Source organism: Candoia aspera, chromosome 7, assembly GCF_035149785.1.
Source record: "Candoia aspera isolate rCanAsp1 chromosome 7, rCanAsp1.hap2, whole genome shotgun sequence".
Lineage (NCBI taxonomy): Eukaryota > Metazoa > Chordata > Lepidosauria > Squamata > Boidae > Candoia > Candoia aspera.
The window spans coordinates 19,920,643-19,939,169 of NC_086159.1; the positions used below are offsets into that span (position 1 = coordinate 19,920,643).

At 38.3% G+C, this 18,527-nt stretch overlaps 1 protein-coding gene across 1 annotated transcript in view; it reads right to left on the bottom strand.

The window, feature by feature from the left end:
* Positions 1-18,527, bottom strand: part of DGKI (diacylglycerol kinase iota) — a 220,799-nt gene that overhangs the window by 141,497 nt on the left and 60,775 nt on the right. The window contains exons 3-6 of the mRNA XM_063308888.1: positions 11,783-11,878; positions 8,762-8,836; positions 2,045-2,101; positions 1,238-1,303 (exon numbers count right to left, since the gene is read on the bottom strand). Of these exons, the coding sequence (XP_063164958.1) occupies positions 1,238-1,303; positions 2,045-2,101; positions 8,762-8,836; positions 11,783-11,878 (294 nt within the window). The remainder of the gene's footprint in view (positions 1-1,237; positions 1,304-2,044; positions 2,102-8,761; positions 8,837-11,782; positions 11,879-18,527) is intronic.

The following is an 18,527-nucleotide window of genomic DNA, read 5'->3' on the forward strand; positions in this document are numbered from 1 at the left end:
GCCGTGATTCTATAGGCCTTCAAGGAAGGTATCCCAATTAGCAACCTTAATCCAGAAGAAGTGGGATGAGGAAACTAGAATGGTCAGGTAGAGCCAGAAGCCTTAGTACAAACTGGGCATGGTGGCTCTGTTAGGAGCATCCCCTCCATTGTTTCAGGATCTCTGATAAATGACCAAATCTACCACCTTCCAATGCTGGCCATGCTACAACAAGTAGTAATGTTGTGTTGTTGTTTTCAGTCTTGGACTTCATACACACAGTGAATGCTTTGGGATCTGCATCTACAGCTTCTAACAGTTGTCCCTCATGTTGAGCACAATCTATTATCTCCTGCTGTTAGTACTTCGCTTTTTAATATATATTAACGCAGAAATTTGGTTTTTTTAGGAATTCAATGAACAGCCACATTTCAGAAACTGCATCAGCTATATAATTGGTACATGTTGAAAGATCAGAGATTCAGGCTTTTTTTTAAGAGTGGGAGAAAGATGGTGAAATTATCTAGTTTCTAAGAAAAGTAATAATTTAAAAAATGACTGAGAGGAATGAATGATGTGGAAAATAAAATATGTTGCTGGGAGATAATAGAGCTCTTATTCTTTTCCACAGGTCTGACAAATTGCTTTTTTCAGATTTGCTAAACTGAGAACTGGAGCTACAAGGAGCATTAAATATGAATTGTACATGGAAGAAGTTTTTAAAAGTCCCAAATTAATGATGTTTTTGAATATCAGACTGCTCAGGTACTGTCAGAGGTTAAGATGTTACTTAAATTTCCGAATCTTGAACCAAATAAAATTCTTGAGTGAGCCAAACAGTATCTTTGCGCTACGGCAAGGCTAATATGCCTGGGCTGCAAACATCTGAACAGCCAATAGATAGCAGAAAGGAGGCATAGAAAAATATAAAATCTAACTTTGCTGTCATCTGATGGTCATCTGGATATATACAGCCCAGGTAACAGCTGCAGCAGAGGTAAGTATCTAGCAGCCAGAGGCTACACTTCAAAATTTGGTGGGGAGGGGAGGAATAGCAGAAGTAAAGTGAAGTCAGAATCTAAGGTACATTCTACAGGCTTCAATTTTAATATCTGAACAGGAAAACAAACAAACAGAAAAAGCAGAACAGAAAAAGCTCTGAAGAGACCTGCTATGCTGCTGGAGGAAGAGACACCTGGAGATGAGAACTTATAATTACTTTTTTTTTTTTTACAGATTTTGATGGCTTTATTTCTACCTTTCCACACTGTTTACATTTTCCTTCCTGTCGCCTTCTGTGAACCCAGTGATGTCGAACGAAATTCTGTAGAGGGGGGAAGCACAAGAAAGGAATAGAATTAATTAAACATACACACCAAGCTAAATTATACGTAAAGTCTTGACCAACTCACATATAAGAGAGGAAACACATTCCCTCGCATTGCCAGAGGTAATCATGCATGATAAGTGAAGGTGTCAAACCTCATAAGAAGTTCTGAGGCACACAGGGAGACCTTTTAGATGGAAAATTCCCATGAGGTTGAAAAGAACTGGTTAAAGCCTGGATGTTTAGTTTTCCAGTTGTAGTATCTCTCAAAGCCGTTATGATTTTTAGGCTGGGTCTAGGCCATATGTTTTTCTAGTGTAATCTTTTGAAATCTGATGCCTTTTAGACGTGTGAGATCAAAACTCCCATTCTTATCCATTCTAGTTACTTCTGTGAAATGTTTACTTTCCAGTCCTCCCCAGTTATTAAAGCTAAATAGACCCCATGCCTCTATTCACACAACACCCCTAATCTGATTACTAAATTAACCTATTTTCTACATTTGCATAATGCGCAAAATCATGCGGGCTGAGTTCAATGTGTCTCCTTTTTGCCTTAGTGAAAAAACTCATTTTGCATTCACAGCACAGAGAACTTTATTGAGACAAAAGCCATCTTGCACAGGCCTACTGGACACTCAGCAGCCTCCTCAATGATGAATGTCATTTAGGTAAGGCTACATGTAGCATTCAGGGACAAAAGCATTAGCACTGGCATAATCACTGTCCTGCCACTCACCTCTCTTGGAGATCTGGAGCTGCCTTCTCGAAAAGTTGGCTTGCACCGGAAGTTAATCTGTCAGGAAGGAAGCAAAGCAAGAGGCTAAACAGTGATGATTACCAAACAGTCCCTAGAGCAGTGTTTCTCAACCTCATCAGCTTTAAGATGGGTGGACTTCAACTCCCAGAATTCTGGGAGTTGAAGTCCACCCAGCTTAAAGCCACTGAGGTTGAGAATCACTGCTCTAGAACAATCAAGCAGAAAATCCACAACAAACAGCCTCAAACTACTCAAACACACGAACTCACTTGGCTCAGTATTACAGATTATTCTTTCCTCAAATTTGGTATTAGGGACAATAGAAGCAATGAACCAGAAAGCCAAAAGAAGGTATCAAAGGCAAATGAGGAAGCAGATGGCCATGTTTGGTTTGATAGCTACCTTTAGGTGGCAGATTTCCAGAGTAATTTGCAAATCATTTCTAGGCAATTCAGGATATGTCATTTATATTGCCAGGATTCAAATGGTGATGGTGCCAAAAATCAAATATTCAGAGGTGTAAAATGACTACTTTATGAACAGCATAAAGAAACATTATTGCTATACAGTAGTTATGCCATCTTTGATGTGATAAATGGAATCCAGTGTCATATGAACATATTGAATGTCTCAGCCCACTCCAAGCATTTTTAAAGCAAGGAAATTGTGAACACAAAAAGAGAAGGAATGAATGCACTAACTCTGCTCTGTCTGCCATCCTCCATGCGCAGAGGGTGATGGATCATCATAGAGAACATCCTTCCTCTATGGAAATTCTCCGTGCTGTTTCAAATTGCATTCCTCCTTATTTTGTGGAGAATAACAAGGAGGGAAGAAGGACACTTATCTCTGGTCCTTCTCTCTTTCCATGTACAATATAAATTCCTTAGAAATGCCTGCAGAGGATCCTGGTGTGATATGCAAACTAGAATTGTATGTAATGAGAGCTACAAAGACATTCTTCATCTTTGGTTAATAAAATGGAGAAGAATCACAGACACTTTCCCAGTACTAAGTGCCAGATGACCCACTGCTTTTGCCCTCTGTGGCATACATGTCCAGTTTCTGGGGCGGGGGGGGGGGGCGGCTGGCTAGGCAACTAGACATGTACTTGGGAAGAGTCATTCATTTGAGTCTGAAGCCGGGATTCCCAGCTGGATGGAGAATGCTTACATGCATATATGTATGCTTTCTTTTGTGTTACAGCCCAAAGCATGATAGTCAGGGGAACTGACAGGAGGACACATGGGTAGTATGTGTCCACATGCACACCAGCTGTAACAGTATGTGAGAAAGACCTTGAGAGATGGGGCAAAGAGATGATGCCTAGGGAACGGTTAGATAAGAGAGGACATAGCCTACAGCTGCATATTGGGTGGAGAAAAAAGGCTCAGAAGGGACCCTCTCTAACTGCTCAGACTGTAAAGGAGACAGTGGGAGATTTGTACTCTCAGACTTGCAAGATTCCGTTAATGTAGCCTTACAATAAAGCAGAATGAGCTCATCAGGTTGTGTTTCCTGCCTGGTCTACCTGGGAAGGCTGACATCAGCTTATCTGAAGAGGGCCACAGCCATCTCCAAAAAACTGCCAAACCTTTCTCATATCGCAACATGAAGATTTCCCTCAGAAAACACTCTATGCTGTAATGGTTAAGGTACAAAAGTTGAACAGGGAGGACAGAAATTGATACCCTCACTTGGCCATGCATGCCACTGAATGATTTTGAACCAGTCAACATCTATTAGCTAGCCTACCTCACAGGCATTTTCTGGTCCTGGATCACAGTACTTTACCCTTTTGTTGTGAGTAAAAACATAAAGAGTTACCTCCCTCTACCACATCTATACTAATCCATCCAGAGCAGGAATGGACCCTCTTTTGGTGGCTAAGGGCCACATTTAGCATTATTTGGAAGCCCGAGAATGACATTGGGTGGAGCACTGATGCAAAGTAGATGCCAAGTTTTTCACCAAAAAGGAGAAGTTTGAGGTGGGATCACTGCTTTTTAAATTTATGTTAAGGCTATTGCAGAACTTCACTGGCAGTTTCTGTGTTTCAGGACAGACAAAATGGTTCAAAATGCTAAGACATCATGCCATTGGCTTTCAGCAACAGTGGTCACAAAAAGCTTCAGGTTCTGTAAAGAAGGGGCCATGGGGTTTCATGTGGGATAAAAAATAATTGAAGGGAAGGAAGTGGGGCCCCGTGAGGTATTTTCTTCCATGCCGGGGCAATGTTTTCTATTAGTCACATTTACCAGTGAATCTAATACGATTTCAGTGTCAGATGAAGGACTTACTTCTCTTTAGCATGTTCTCTATTTAACTGAACAAGTTTCTATCTGGCTTTGTCTATTTTTAGCTACTCTATTTTTACCATTTCACTGTATTTTAAATGGATAGGCTTTTACTCACAATTCTTTGAGAATAGCTTAAGGGGTCTACAGCTTGAAAAATGGCCTGTGGGTAATATAAATGGATCAGTACCAATATGTGTAATGCAAAATAATGTTTGCTGTGAGCATTGCTATTCCCACAAAATCCTGGCAATGCAGGTAAAAATCCCAACATGGGGATACCTGCATCAGAAGTGTGGTAGTATTAGATGTTACTGGGAAAGAGAAGAAAAGGAGAATGAGATAGCAGCCATGCAATCTCTTGCTAGATGTCATTAAATTAAATATAATAAAATACTTTTAGTCAAATCCTCAAAAGATCACAAAGCCAAAGACTGAGAAAATATAATTAATCTCCTTCTGAGCTCTCTTCACATTTGAGGATGAATATTTAAGACCTGATTCCACACACATGACATATTTTACAATTTAGAAATTGCTAAGGTATCAGTTGTTTATTTTATTTCTTTACTCTTCTTTCTCCCAGAGAAGCCCACAGCAGTTTACAACAGAAGTGGTGAACAAAATATTAAAATTGTAATAAAACCTGTAATCCTTAAAAACACTAAAAATACTAAAAAATAAACCAGATTTGTTTAAAAAGAAAAGAAAATCAAAACAGTAGGCAACCTAAAGATCCTCTGGTCCTGGAGTGATTTTTATCCTACAAAGGCCTAGATGAACAGGCATCTCCTCAATTGTTCTCTAAAAGAAAATAGCACTTTATCTATCTATCTATATTTATTCCCACCACTATTCTAGCATGAATACTTGCCATAATTTCCTTGAAAGCCAGTTCCATACATGGAACTTATTCTAGCCACAACACTTTAAGCCAGCCTATCTAAGGAATAGGGATCTACTACTAAGGCCAACAGCATAGATTGAGTCTGATAGCTCATAGATAATTAGCACAGCAATTAATGACTGGCATTAGGCTGTCCCCCCTCAGTGCTCTACCTAACATTAAGACCATCTTCAAGAGTTGCACCATGTAGAGTGCATTAAATTAATTCAGATCAGAGCTTCTTAAGCAAAGGGTCACTGAGGCAATGCTAGTGTACCTCGGCCCACTGAGATTTATTCCAAATGCACCAGCCAAAGTTGAACACAGCCTCTCCTTGTCAACCTGTGCTTCTAGTGACACACTCAAGGAGAGTTCCCAAAATACCTGTTCCTTCAGTGGAAGTGTATCTCATCTGGTACAGGTCACTTTCTTAGCTCCCAAGCCTGAGAACCATTTATCCACAGTAACACCATTTTATCTAGACTCGGTTTTGTGGGATCTGCATTTAATCTGGGTGCATGTTACTATACAACGAGTGGTAGGGTTTCATGAGGAGGTAAATCCAAATGTTCTGGACCTATAGATCTCCTGGAGAATGTAAGTAAACCCTCTCCCTTTAATAATCATTTATTTAAAATTATTTGTAAGTCAATCTTTCATTGGCCTCTATACGGCTTACACAACAAAATGTCATCAAATCTCCTAATTACAAATTCATATAAAATTATAAAAGCATATAGTGATCAAAGTCCTAATTCCGATAAGCTGCCTCAAATGTTGCCTTTTTGTTTCTGATCACTTGCTAGATCATGTCAAGATAAGAAAGTTATCTAAATATAGTAAGTATAAGATTGGGTTGCTTATAATGGCATCTTATACTCTACGCATCCAATAGATTACTTATTGCTACAAGATAAGTTTAAGAGAGATTTAAATACAGGGCTGGCCATGGGTTTTCTTCATAAACTAATTAACTGCACTGTTCTAAATTTAGTATGGCTACTTAGTTTATGAAGAAATGAAAACCCATAGCCAGCCTACTATTAAAATCTCACTTAATTGTGTGGCAATAGCTGATCTTGAGTCCTTTATGACTATCTTCATGAAGAGAACCTTGAGAAACCTTTAGTAATGGATTTGTAGGGGATTTCGTAATTATTGTTATTTCTGCTAAAGGTCAGCAAGGAAATTGAACCAATAGGGCCTTTTAGAACATCTTGCTCTGCTAGAATGAAGTTTCTTCCCAGCCTAGCAATTTTTTTTTAAAAAATGTGCATTTTGATGACACAAAAACACATCTGCAGTATAGACTAGCGTGCACAATTAAGGCATTCCTTCATGCAACTGAGAAAATCACCTAATGAAAATAAAAGCCTATGTCACAATGTATTTATTACTCTTTCATATGCCACATGTCTATCTGCTCTTGCTAATCAAAACAAAACAGAACTAAACATGGATCATTTGTGATTTGTACAATTACCAGCACGATTGCTTTTTTTGTAAATAGAGGCACCATTCTGTTTCCTCTTGCCTGCTCTACATAGCTATACAATGTTTGTATGTAATAGAAACTTGCATTTTCTTTCAAATAACTTAAAAATCAGACTCTGTTTGCAGCTCAATAAAAGTCACTGATTTCTGGCATGAGCTTTCATCAGCAAATAGCTAGTTTGTGACATTATACTCAACATGCTCTTGACTACACAAAAAAATAATGTCCCCAAACAGTATTATTCTTTAAACTATCACAGGACATTGTTCTTTCTTACAGCAAATTTGGCTACTCTCCCACTGATTGCTGATTGCTACAGGAAGATACATCAGAATATCCTTTTAATATTTGCTGATGAATAGAGAATAACCATAGTGAAGAAATCTAGTATTTGCCTTCGAGAACGAAATGTCATATGCAGTATATTGTGTTAACGCATCATTCCCTCTGCATTACTATGTAGCTCAAACCAGGGCTGCCTGTACCATTAGGCAGAGTGGACTGAGACTAAGAAAGTGGGAATGCATAGATCTCTGAGGTCTATGTGCACTGCAAAGTTGTTTGTCCTCAGGCCAATGGAATACTCTATTGCCAATGTTAAAGTAAGAGTTAATTAACTTCAGAAGTTAATTAAGTTAGCTTCTGTAGGTGAAATGGAGGGGTTACTGACTGTCTATACCCTGACCACATAAGAGGTACAGGAGAACATCCTCATTTGCAGCAACCAAAAGGAAAAGAAAATGTAATGGTATGTGGGAATGACCTTGGGAGACAAGAGGAAGAGCCGCAGATTAGACAAAAGTCAGATAAGAGGCAGCTGAGCCTGCAGAAAGAATCAGGGCATGGCAAACATCTCAGAAGGGGCCCTCCCTAGTTTCTTGGACTATAAAAGTGAAGAAGGAGAGATGTACTTGCAAGATTATGTTTATTGTAAGGTTTTTTTATTGTACAATAAAGTACAAAGTCAGAGCTAGTAATTCTGGGTGTGCTTCTTGTCTGGACTACCTCATAAGACTGAAAGAAAACAGAAGAGTTCAATATAAACTGAATAGGGTATGAGCTGTGTTACTCTACAGGTTGTCCTCACTTAACGGCCACAGTTGGGACTGGATTTTGGTTGCTAAGTGAAGCAGTCATTAAGCAAATCCAACCCAATTTTATGGCCTTTTTTGTGGTGATGGTTGTTAAGCAAATTACTGCAGGTGTTAAGTGAACCACATAGTCATTAAGCAAATCACACAGTTCCCCATTGATTTTGCTTGCCAGAAGCTGTCTGAGAAGTCAAACATGGTGATCATGTGACCACGAGATGCTGCAACAGTCATAAATGTGAACCATTTGCCAAGCCCCCAAATCATGATCATGTGACTACAGGGACGCTGCAATGGTTGTAAGTGTGAGGACCGGTTGTAAGTCAGTTTTTTCAGCACTGTCGTAAGTCTGAACCACCATTAAACAATTGTTTGTTAAGCGAGGACAATCTGTAAGTTTCACAAAATTAGGAGGAATCTGGTAGCATCTTTTCCAACTGACAAATTTTATTAAAAGGCATAAGGTTTTGTGAGTTACAGCCCACTTCATTGGATGCATAGAGTTGCTAGACTGATACAGTATAGGAATGGGTTTTTAATACATTATAATTGTTAATTGATACGGTACTTGTATCTGCATCTGCATAAGCAACCTGTCTTGTGCTCTCTTTCTCTCCCCCCTCAACGCCCATTTAAATGTCAGTCTAGCTACTCTGTGCATCAGATGGAAGTGAGTTTTAGTTCATGACTTTTAATAAAATGTGTTAGTCAGAAAAGGTGCTGCCAGATTCCTTCTGGAAATCTGAATGCATGTTATAGCCATGGAGACTGCTGGAGAATGGGGGAGTGGAAACTAGGCATATAGAATAGCTGCACTTTAACCTAAAGGTCCCACTTTAAATAAAGTATTGTTTCAGTCTCTAAACAAATAATTTTGTTGAAGTTTGTGCCTTGCCACATCTAGACCAGCAGGTGGCACCCTCTTACCTTTTCCAGCTGCTCCATGCATGCATTGTGGACCACAATCTTGCACGCCGCACATTTTCTTCGAACAGCCGACTTCTGAAACATTAGCAAAAGGAAAACAAAACAAAAGGAATTGTCCATTCATACAGGGTTGTGCATGTATAATAAACATTCTCTATTCTCAATTATTTTATACCCAAAATATATGTGCAAAAATGTATGTATGCAAAAATGTATTAGTGAATGAAGAAATGTTGTTGTTGACTTATTTTATTTTTATTGTCCTTGCCAGACACAAAGAGCAAAGTTTTGCTACGATCTCTCTCTCTCTCTCCGTTTTTTCTCCACAGCAAGAACCCTGTGAAGTTGGTTGGACTACATGATATTGCCTGGCCCAAAGTCACTCAGTGAATTTCCATGGCTGGGTATGGATTAAACCTAGACTTCCTGGTTCTCATCCAACTACTACATCACATTGGCTTAAAGCAAGGAAAATGAAAAACTGTGAAGATTAATCCTATCCAGATCTGGTGAACACAGAAAATCTGGCCCCAGTAGCTGTTCATCTCAGCTCAGAAGCTGACGACACATCAGGAAGAAGGTTTTACCCTCAGTCTCCAATCTACTAATCAGAACAGTCATTAGCAACAACAATATGCCTAACAACAATAGAGGCATTTCAGATCAAGGAAAAGTTCCTATCTCCCACCTCAAAGCAAGCACAATCACTATTATTTTGGTTGATGTATTTAAAGGAAGGAATACTTCAGTATTCCTTTGCTAAATGCATTGCTTTTGCATGATTTTGGGCACTTTTCCTAAAAAACGTTAATCCAGAAGCATCCAGTGGAGACTGAGAACAGAATGTGAATTACAAATATGTAAATTTATTTGTTTGCAAGCAAGTATTAGCTGAGCAACTTCTCAGGGAAATGTTGAGCCCAAATTCATTTCATCACGAATGACAACAAAAACTAAAATATCTTGCCCCTGGCAAATGACTCATGACTTATTAGCCATGAGCAGCAGCTCAATTTTTCCAAATGTTTCTCCACCCTCTTAAGAATAAGCTGAACAAATGCAGACTGCAGACTAGTTTTTAAAGCATCTCCATTTCGGTCTCTGGCCCATGTATCTGTCATTAGGAACCGAGCAAGAGAGAAAAAGCTGTGTGCCTCTATAAACTCTGCAAAATGCTTTCCAAGAACAGGCTTGACGCATTTTGTAACCCAAATGCATTGACAAACATTCTTATAAATGTTCAGTCGTATTCTTAAACACCGTGCTAGTCAACGTGTTTTCTTCATTGTCTCATGTTCTCCATCTTTTCTACACCTGGATTTCTAATGCACATGGCTATCATGGCAAATAAAGAGATGCATCAGAGCATTACATCAGAGTATTACAAGTTCTATTAGCATTCTGTACGATATATGTTGCACGTGGTAGATCTGCCCAGGATAAAAGCTTGTCCTACGGTTGAGGATCCTTCACCTGCTTCAGCATGACATAATATATCCACCTTTGTTTCTAGTGTTAGAGAGGTTCTTTTCCTATTCATTTCAAGTAAGGGGGTTAGACAAGATGTTGATGGCCATTTTGACCTCATAATATCAATAGTAGCTACTGCAGCTCCAGAAGTAAGCAAGGGACCTAGAAAAAAATCACAACAGGATGATAAATGTGTGAGTGAGGGCAGAAAAGGGTTTTGGTGGAACCAATAGTTCAGTGGTATTGGTGGAAAGAAATCTTGGCATGTTTCCAGACCTTTGGTACAAATTGACTATGCTGGCAATAGAGGGATGGGTGTGTTTTTTTTACATAAACTAAATTCTTGGACAAAAATCATCAATTGCATAAAAGTGAATTTGTATGCAGCGAGGGAAGCCTGTAGACGTGAGTGCAATCCACACTTTTCCGTGTACGCACAGAAGAGTGCAGGGGCATATAGGGCAGATGCCAGTTGTAAGTCCTGCCTCTTCATCCGATATGCCTCCACTTGATTTTTCACTTGATTTCTTTCATGGACTCAGTGCACATAAAATACATAATCGTGAAGTGCTATTAACAGCTCTCTACTGAGTATATATACTGTAGCAGCATGTACCTTACCTTGCAAATAACAGTTTTGATGATACTTGATTTGGAGCAGTCCACTCCAAATCTGTTGCTCAGGTTCGGAGGCTTTCTATACTTCTGATTTATAGCATCACCTAGCCATCACTATGGCAATATAAGGCCTCTTTGCATTTCTGATATATCAAGATGACAGAATGACACTATAAAACCATCCTTATACAGAGAATCATGCCACATTCGAATTTTGGGTTTTAGAATTCATATCCCGCTGTACAATTTTCAGCATGGATTTAATGTATGATTTACCGTTGACAACCTTTCCTTAATAACTTGAACCATGTTAGCCAATCGTTTTAGCTCAAAATTCAGCATTATAAAATATCTTGTAACATCATAAGCTTCCAATGATTGTAGTTTTTTGCTATTTTAGATTTGTTGTTCATCTGCCCATATTTCATTAGCTGTACTTGATTCTTCTACCTGTATCATCTCTTACAGTCTTTTAAAAATATAAAACAATAAAAGGGGATGGGGAGAATGAAACTATAAATTGCTAGAGTGGAAATCCTCAAAGAATGCTCAGAAGGAAGATCATGGACTGTGGTGTGGTCCTTCAACCATTAGCATTCAGCTGAACGGGCTCATGGGCCACCTAATTACAGCATTCCCTATGATAGGAGAAGTTTAATCAAGATTACTGTAGTAGTTCTAAATTATATATAAAAAATATAGGCAAAACTGATACAAAACTCTGTCTGTTTTAATCCTCTTTGGTGGCAATCTCAAAGTGGTCACCCTATCCCATGACATCTGATGGATCAGTCAGGTTCCATAACTACCACCTCTGTCTAAGGCACCCAGATGTACAGGCACAATCCCATCATGCTCCAATGGAGAGAGTTCACAGTGTGTACATATAGCCAACTGATGGTACTGCAGAAATTATGAAAGCAGGGCACTCACAGAGAATTTGACTTGGCAGCCTTCCTCTCCCAGGTAGCACAAATCCCCAGATACATTGGTCTCCAGCCAGAGATGTTCACCATTTATTGCATTTTCCTGGAATGACAGATACATACATAGATTACTTCTTAAACTGATAGGTAGGATCATTTTTTGCGTCTTCTTGTTAATGCTACGCTTTCCTAAACTAACCATTTAACACATTTATATTGACATAAACCATCTAATTTACTATGTTACGTTACAAAAGCATTAAAGCTGGGTGACCTTGAGCCAGTCACTCTGTCAGCCCAACCTACCTCACAGGGCTGTTGTTGTTGTGGGGAGAATAGGAGGAGGAAGGAGTATTAGATATGTTCGCCACCTTGGGTTATTTATAAAAATATTAAAGGCAGGATAAAAATTAAATAAATAAACAAACAAGGTGACTCAAGATAAAAAACTGACACTGTCTGTTAAAATATGACCAAGCCAAGTCTAATAACATGTTTATATGTCACTGAGTTTTTTTAAAAAATAAAATATGTTAATCTGTTCCATGCTTCCTTGGAGTAAGTCCTATTTAACACCGTGACTTTTATTTCTAAGTAAACTTACATGAACCCACGCTGTTTAAAAGACACAGATGGAGAAGAATTAGGGAGCTCTGCTGTTTTATAGAAATTGGCTAAAAGTCTGAGGCCAGTTTTAGGAATTTCTGGCTTGTGTTTTGTTCTTTTTTTTTTTTTTTAATCCTGTATTTCAAAATACAAGGATACCCAATGCAGCTGACAGTTATGCAAATAATACAATGCATGAGGCTCAGTGCATGTGGTTCATATCTGAATCTGAACTTGCTGGAATAACAGATAATGGCAGGATTCACATCTCATTCCAAAGTTTATGCAGCTTCTTCATCCCAGCGACTACGCAATTCAGCTTATTCCAAAGCTGCTTACCAGGGCCTCTAGCGTGGACTAAATAAGAAAATGTCTGGGTTCACCCATTACACTCAGCCACAGTGAACTGTATAACTCCAACAACTTGCAAACTATGGTTTATGGTTAAGCATCTTGGGTAAACTCAGACATTGTGATTTAATAAACCATGGTTATATACGCTACGGCTTAGCAGATATGCAAACCCAGCCTTTGACTCATTCTAAGTTTCCTGCTTCATCTGTTCACACAACGAAAGGAAAAATAAAACTGCTCATAAAGCCTTGCTTTATCTAGTAGACATATGGTGGTCCCAAGCATCTCATTGCCCCCGTCCTTTGGGGCACATTCATGACGATACTATCAAAATGCAGGTACCTCAACAATTCCCACATTCATCTAAATACATACTTTCTGCTTGTCCCAATTAACATCTCAAAAGGCTCAGATGATCATTTGTTTGTTTCAAATGCTCAGATTTGATTGATTGATTGATTATGTGCCATCAAGTCATCTTCAACTCCTAGCAACCCACATAGATAGATTTTCTCTATGATGATCTATCCCTATCTGATGCTCAGAAGACACCCCATAACTGACTGCCATTATAATTGGTACAAAAGAATGTGAATGACATTTGCCTAATAGATTTTCACGGGTATATTAATTCCATGCTTTTGGAACTTGAAGCTCACAATTCAGAATAAATTTAAGAGGAAAGAAAAATAAAGCAGTTTTGACACAAGCTTTCACAAGCAAACCAAAAAAACAAACAAATGTGTGAAATGAGAAAACCGTGTGTGTGTGCATGTGTGTGTACACACACACACACATATACACACACATAAATACACACATATATACAAATGCACATGCACCCACACACACACACACACATGAATGCACCAGTCAATTCATGGATAGAAATTATTTGCCAATGCATTACATGATGCATTCCTGAGAGGTGTTTTGGAGATGCTTATAGTGAAAAGTAGTGTTAGTTTTCACATCTGGAGATTACAACTCCAGCAAATCTAAACTTTCAAAACTGTAGCAGATGTTCTTGGGTAGTGAAATATGCCTGGACAGAGAACTAGGACCATAATGTGGTATCCATGGGCCCCCCAGCACCTGACTTTTAAAAATAGATTTTTTTAAAAAAAATGGGAAGCTATCACAATGCAAAGTGAAGTACCAACTCCACTACCATTTTTATTTCCCAAAAGACCTCTGAGTCCCTCATGAATCCCATAAAGCTTTTAGAAAATAAAAGTGGTGCATGGCTGCAAGCCATAAGTATGTTTGAAAGTGTACCCACCAGCCCAGAAGAAGACAAAAATTAGCTGAGGTTTAAAAGGGAAAGCAAAGGACATTCTAGCCACATTGTCTTCTGATAAATGGGTGTTTTATCATTTTTCCATTCTCACCACAGGAGCTACTGTATAAATAAATGCACAATACATTCCTTGCAAGCCATTGTCTATGATCTCCCAGAGCAAGCTCTCAAAATGTGTGGTTTGTTCATTGACCCAGGAAGGATGGAGACCCTTCACTGGAAAATTACCACGGTAAATTTCAGTTGAGTTGGCATCTAGCATGCTCCCAGTCAATCCCTATATCCAGATTAGAGGAAGTACACAGACCACTCAGTACAACTAGCAAAAATGTTTATTTATTTTTTTATCCCGCCTTTATTATTTTTATAAATAACTCAAGGCAGTGAACATATCTAATACTCCTTCCTCCTCCTATTTTCCCCACAACAGCAACCCTGTGAGGTGAGTTGGGCTGCTGGATACATTGCACAGACCTGACACTTGGCTTCCACTTGAGAAAAAAAGTCACAAATGATTTCTGTGCCTCTCGGCCAGATGGTGTCTGATAGCAAATTGCTTGCAGATCACCTGTACAGTCACCTTTTAAAACTCATTTTCAATATCCCTGACTGTTTAAACTGCTGAGTTATGAAATGCTTTCCTTTTACCAATGGCACTCATTAAAAAGAAACTCAACCAAATGGCAAATTTGTTGTTAAGACTGCATAAAAAATTAGCAGTAACAACCGAAGTCGTTCCTTTTTAGTCCAATGAAAATTACACAGTAGAAGTAAGAATTCTGGTAAATATGAAAGACTGCAACTACTATGTAACTTTCACTGAAAAAATTATTTACTTTTCTAAAAAAATCATATTAACAAAACAGTTGGCTCACTACAACTGAGCTGTTTAGATCAGAAAATACCAAAACAAGCTTGTGGTTATCTCCTTCCTGTGCACTGATATTCTATATGTCTACTCATAAACCTATGAGTTTAAATAAATAGATTTACTTAGCTGTACAAGCTAGGAGAAGTAGAACTTTTCCCTCCATGAATGTTAAAATATGTCACATAACTGTAAAGGGAAGGTTTGCAGTCTGCTGAGTTTTATCAGGCAGTGGTAGCTTGACTTCAATATTCTAAATACCCTGGTGGTTAGAAATGCTAATAAAATTTGGCTGGGCCAGGCTCAGTGGCTTGTTAAAGCGCAGCTCAAGGGAAAAGCAAGCAAGCTTCAAATCCTTCTCCAAACTGAAATCTGAGCTGGAGAAGAATATTGAAAAAAAGAAAATGATGAAGTCTGTCATGGGCCCTTTATTAGTACATTTCTGTCCCATCTTTCTTCCAGGAAGCTCAAAGAAGCACAAATAAGCGTCTCTCCTCACTTCATCTTCACAGCAACCAACGTGAGGAGATAGCTTGGCTCAGAAAGTGAGCACCATTATCACATGAAGATTGAACGTGCATCTCTCTACTCCCAAAGCAATCCCGGTATCACAGTGGTTGGATTGTGGCTTATAGCCTATTGTTTTCCCCTTATCCAACGTAGCCCCATTACTTGATTTTCTATCTGTTACTAAATTTACACCTTGCCATTCTACTAAAGTACTCAAGGTGGCTTATAACATTAAAACAGTATACATTATTTAAACACGACAGGAAAATCAATATAATTAAAATCATTGCACTGGATATAGGAATGTGGAGAGGCTGCAGGGAAAGCAGGCAGAAGAAAGAAGAGAAGAAAATTGGTTGGGGCAAAGCATTCCAAAGAGCTGCTTGTGCATTTCTTGTTGAAGCATTAAAGCAACCACTTTTTAGTAATCTCCCACAATGGTGGTGCCAGCAGAAGTGTTGTCTGGACATGCACAAACAAAAGGGGACAACTTCTGCAGTACAGTAAAATGGAATTAGTGGGATGGGCTGAATTTTACATATCATGGATCTGTAAAATTCATCTGGCTCATGATTTGTTGAACAAGCCTCAAACTTGCGGACAAGTAATTTTTGGTCTATTTTTGCTTTAAGCTACCTTTAAAGAAGGTACTTTTGAGTGGTATGTCAGGGATCAAAAAGAAAGATGAAGGAGGAGCAGCAGAAAAAAATAAATGTGATTGAATTTTCATTTATTTAAAATTACATGCTTATTCTCTAATCATGTACTTAATCATTTTCCCCTCCTATCACATTACGAACTACAGTTTGGTAGCATGTCTTGAAGATTTCCAGGAGTTGTGTCTAAGGCTTTCAAAGGTGGACCCTGAGGTGTGAAACTGCACATGGTAAGAATATTCCTTGATAATAGGAATGAACAAGCAATTACAAAGCATGGAGCCATTGTGGTGAAGGAAAGAAATAATAGGCTATGTGCTCTAAAATCTCTCTCCTTTGAGATCGTGAAGCCCAGAATCTAAAATTACCACTGCAAAAGAGTTATTTTCTATTTCTCTAATATCCTGCCCATCATCTGAACTAAAGCACTGGTTAATCATGAAAAATACAGAGGCAAACTTTTTAAACCTTTATACTGACAGCAAGATAAACCAAAATTAGAAAGGGGAAAACACAGAGTGAAAATAATGAAGATTTCCTCTATGGGGTTGAAATTTGTTCCAAAAAGCAGCTAATGCATGTACACACTTGCTTGTTCCATAATGATGAATTGATATGTATATGTATATGTATATGTATATGTATATGTATATGTATATGTATATGTATATGTATATGTATATGTATATGTAAGAGGTACTGTTTTTATTGTATTTTAATCTGTATTTAGTTTTAGTTTTATTGTAAACCACCCAGAGTCCCTCCTTTGAGGGAGATGGGCGGTGACAAAAATTTGAAATATAAATAAATAAATAAATAAAATAAACTGATTGATAAATCATGATCACCTCACCTCTGCCCTTTGCTAGCCTTGTCTTATATATACAGCTCATGGGATCAGTTCTGTCTATATTAGTTTGAGCAACTCTACTGGCACTTTCAGTAGTTGTCTCCATACATATAGCACATATACTCACGGATAAGCCAAGAATTTTAGGTGCCAAAATACACCCCCAAAATTGGGCTCAGCTTATCTACAGGGCTTATCTGCAAATATACAATATAAGGTAGGTTTTTCCCTCAGCTTTTTTAAAGTACCTGTGTATCCCGTACATACTTATGGATAAGCCCATCCGTGGGTAAGCAGTCCCTTGAATTTTCAACCAAAATACCACGAAAAATGCACCACCCGCGGATAAGCCAATTGTAAAAATTAAAACATACAAAAATTTTGAGGGTTGGCTAATCTGCAGGTGGCACATTTTTCCTGGTATTCTGGTTAAAAATCAGAGAGTCGATTTATCCATGGATGGGCTTATCCACAAGTACTGTATATCCAGTACTAAACTTATAGAGAGAAAGAAGGGAGCTATGATTGCATGCCTAACTCAGACAGAACTCTAGGTAGGGTACAAAAAGGGAAGAAAAAATAATAACCAATAAATATAAAAGAAAACAACACCTATCGTTAAGACCTACTAAGACCATACATGGCAATCAGAAATGAAATATACTATAATTTCTCAAACTGGAATATTTCCTGACCCAAAAGTCCTGCTGCATCCTCTGCCCATTTCATATATCATAGAATCATAGGCTTGGAAGGGACTTGGAGGTCTTCTAATCTAGCCCCCTGCCCATGGCAAGAACCTTTTACAAATGGCTGTGCAACTTTGCTTGAAAACCTCCTATGATGGATCCCCCACAACTCCAGAAGGCAAGCTTAACAACAATCACAGTCAGGAAATTCCTCCTTATTTCAAGTTTGGATCTCCCTCTGTAAAACTTCTACCCACTAATGTTCATCCTATCCTCAGGAGCTATGGAGAACAAATCCACACCCTCTTCTCTGTGACAGCCCTTCAAGTATTGGAAGACTTATCATGTCTTCCTTTAGCCTTCTCTTCTTTAGATTTAACATACCTGGTTCCTTTAAATGTTCTAGAAGTTAGTCTTCAAGCCTCTTACAGCCTTTGTCACTCTATATGCTTAGAGACAATGGGAATTAACTGTTCCCATTGCATAACTATGAACAATATACAGTGTGCAATTCCACAGAATTTTTTAACCATTCCAGGATAAATTCTTGATTAGTACGAACACTAATGGAGAAAGTATCATTAGTCCCTATGAAAATACATTCAAAAATTATACAAACTCTAATTTCTAGTCAACTACTTTCTAGTCGTAAGTGTGAAGACTGGTCATAAAGTTACTTTTTCAGCATGTCATAACTTGAAACAGTCTCTAAACAGGGTAGTCATTAAGCAAGGACTATCTGTTGGCTCAGTTCCATTAGCAATCTTTCATAAAAAATAATTTGCCATAGGAAGTAGAGCATGTAGATGGCAGAAATAACATAAAATAACCTTTTTAGAGAGTCAGACAAAAATATTTATAGTGAAAAGGCTATAAGTTTTTAATTTTTTAAAGAAAAGGTTTAAATCAATATTTATAT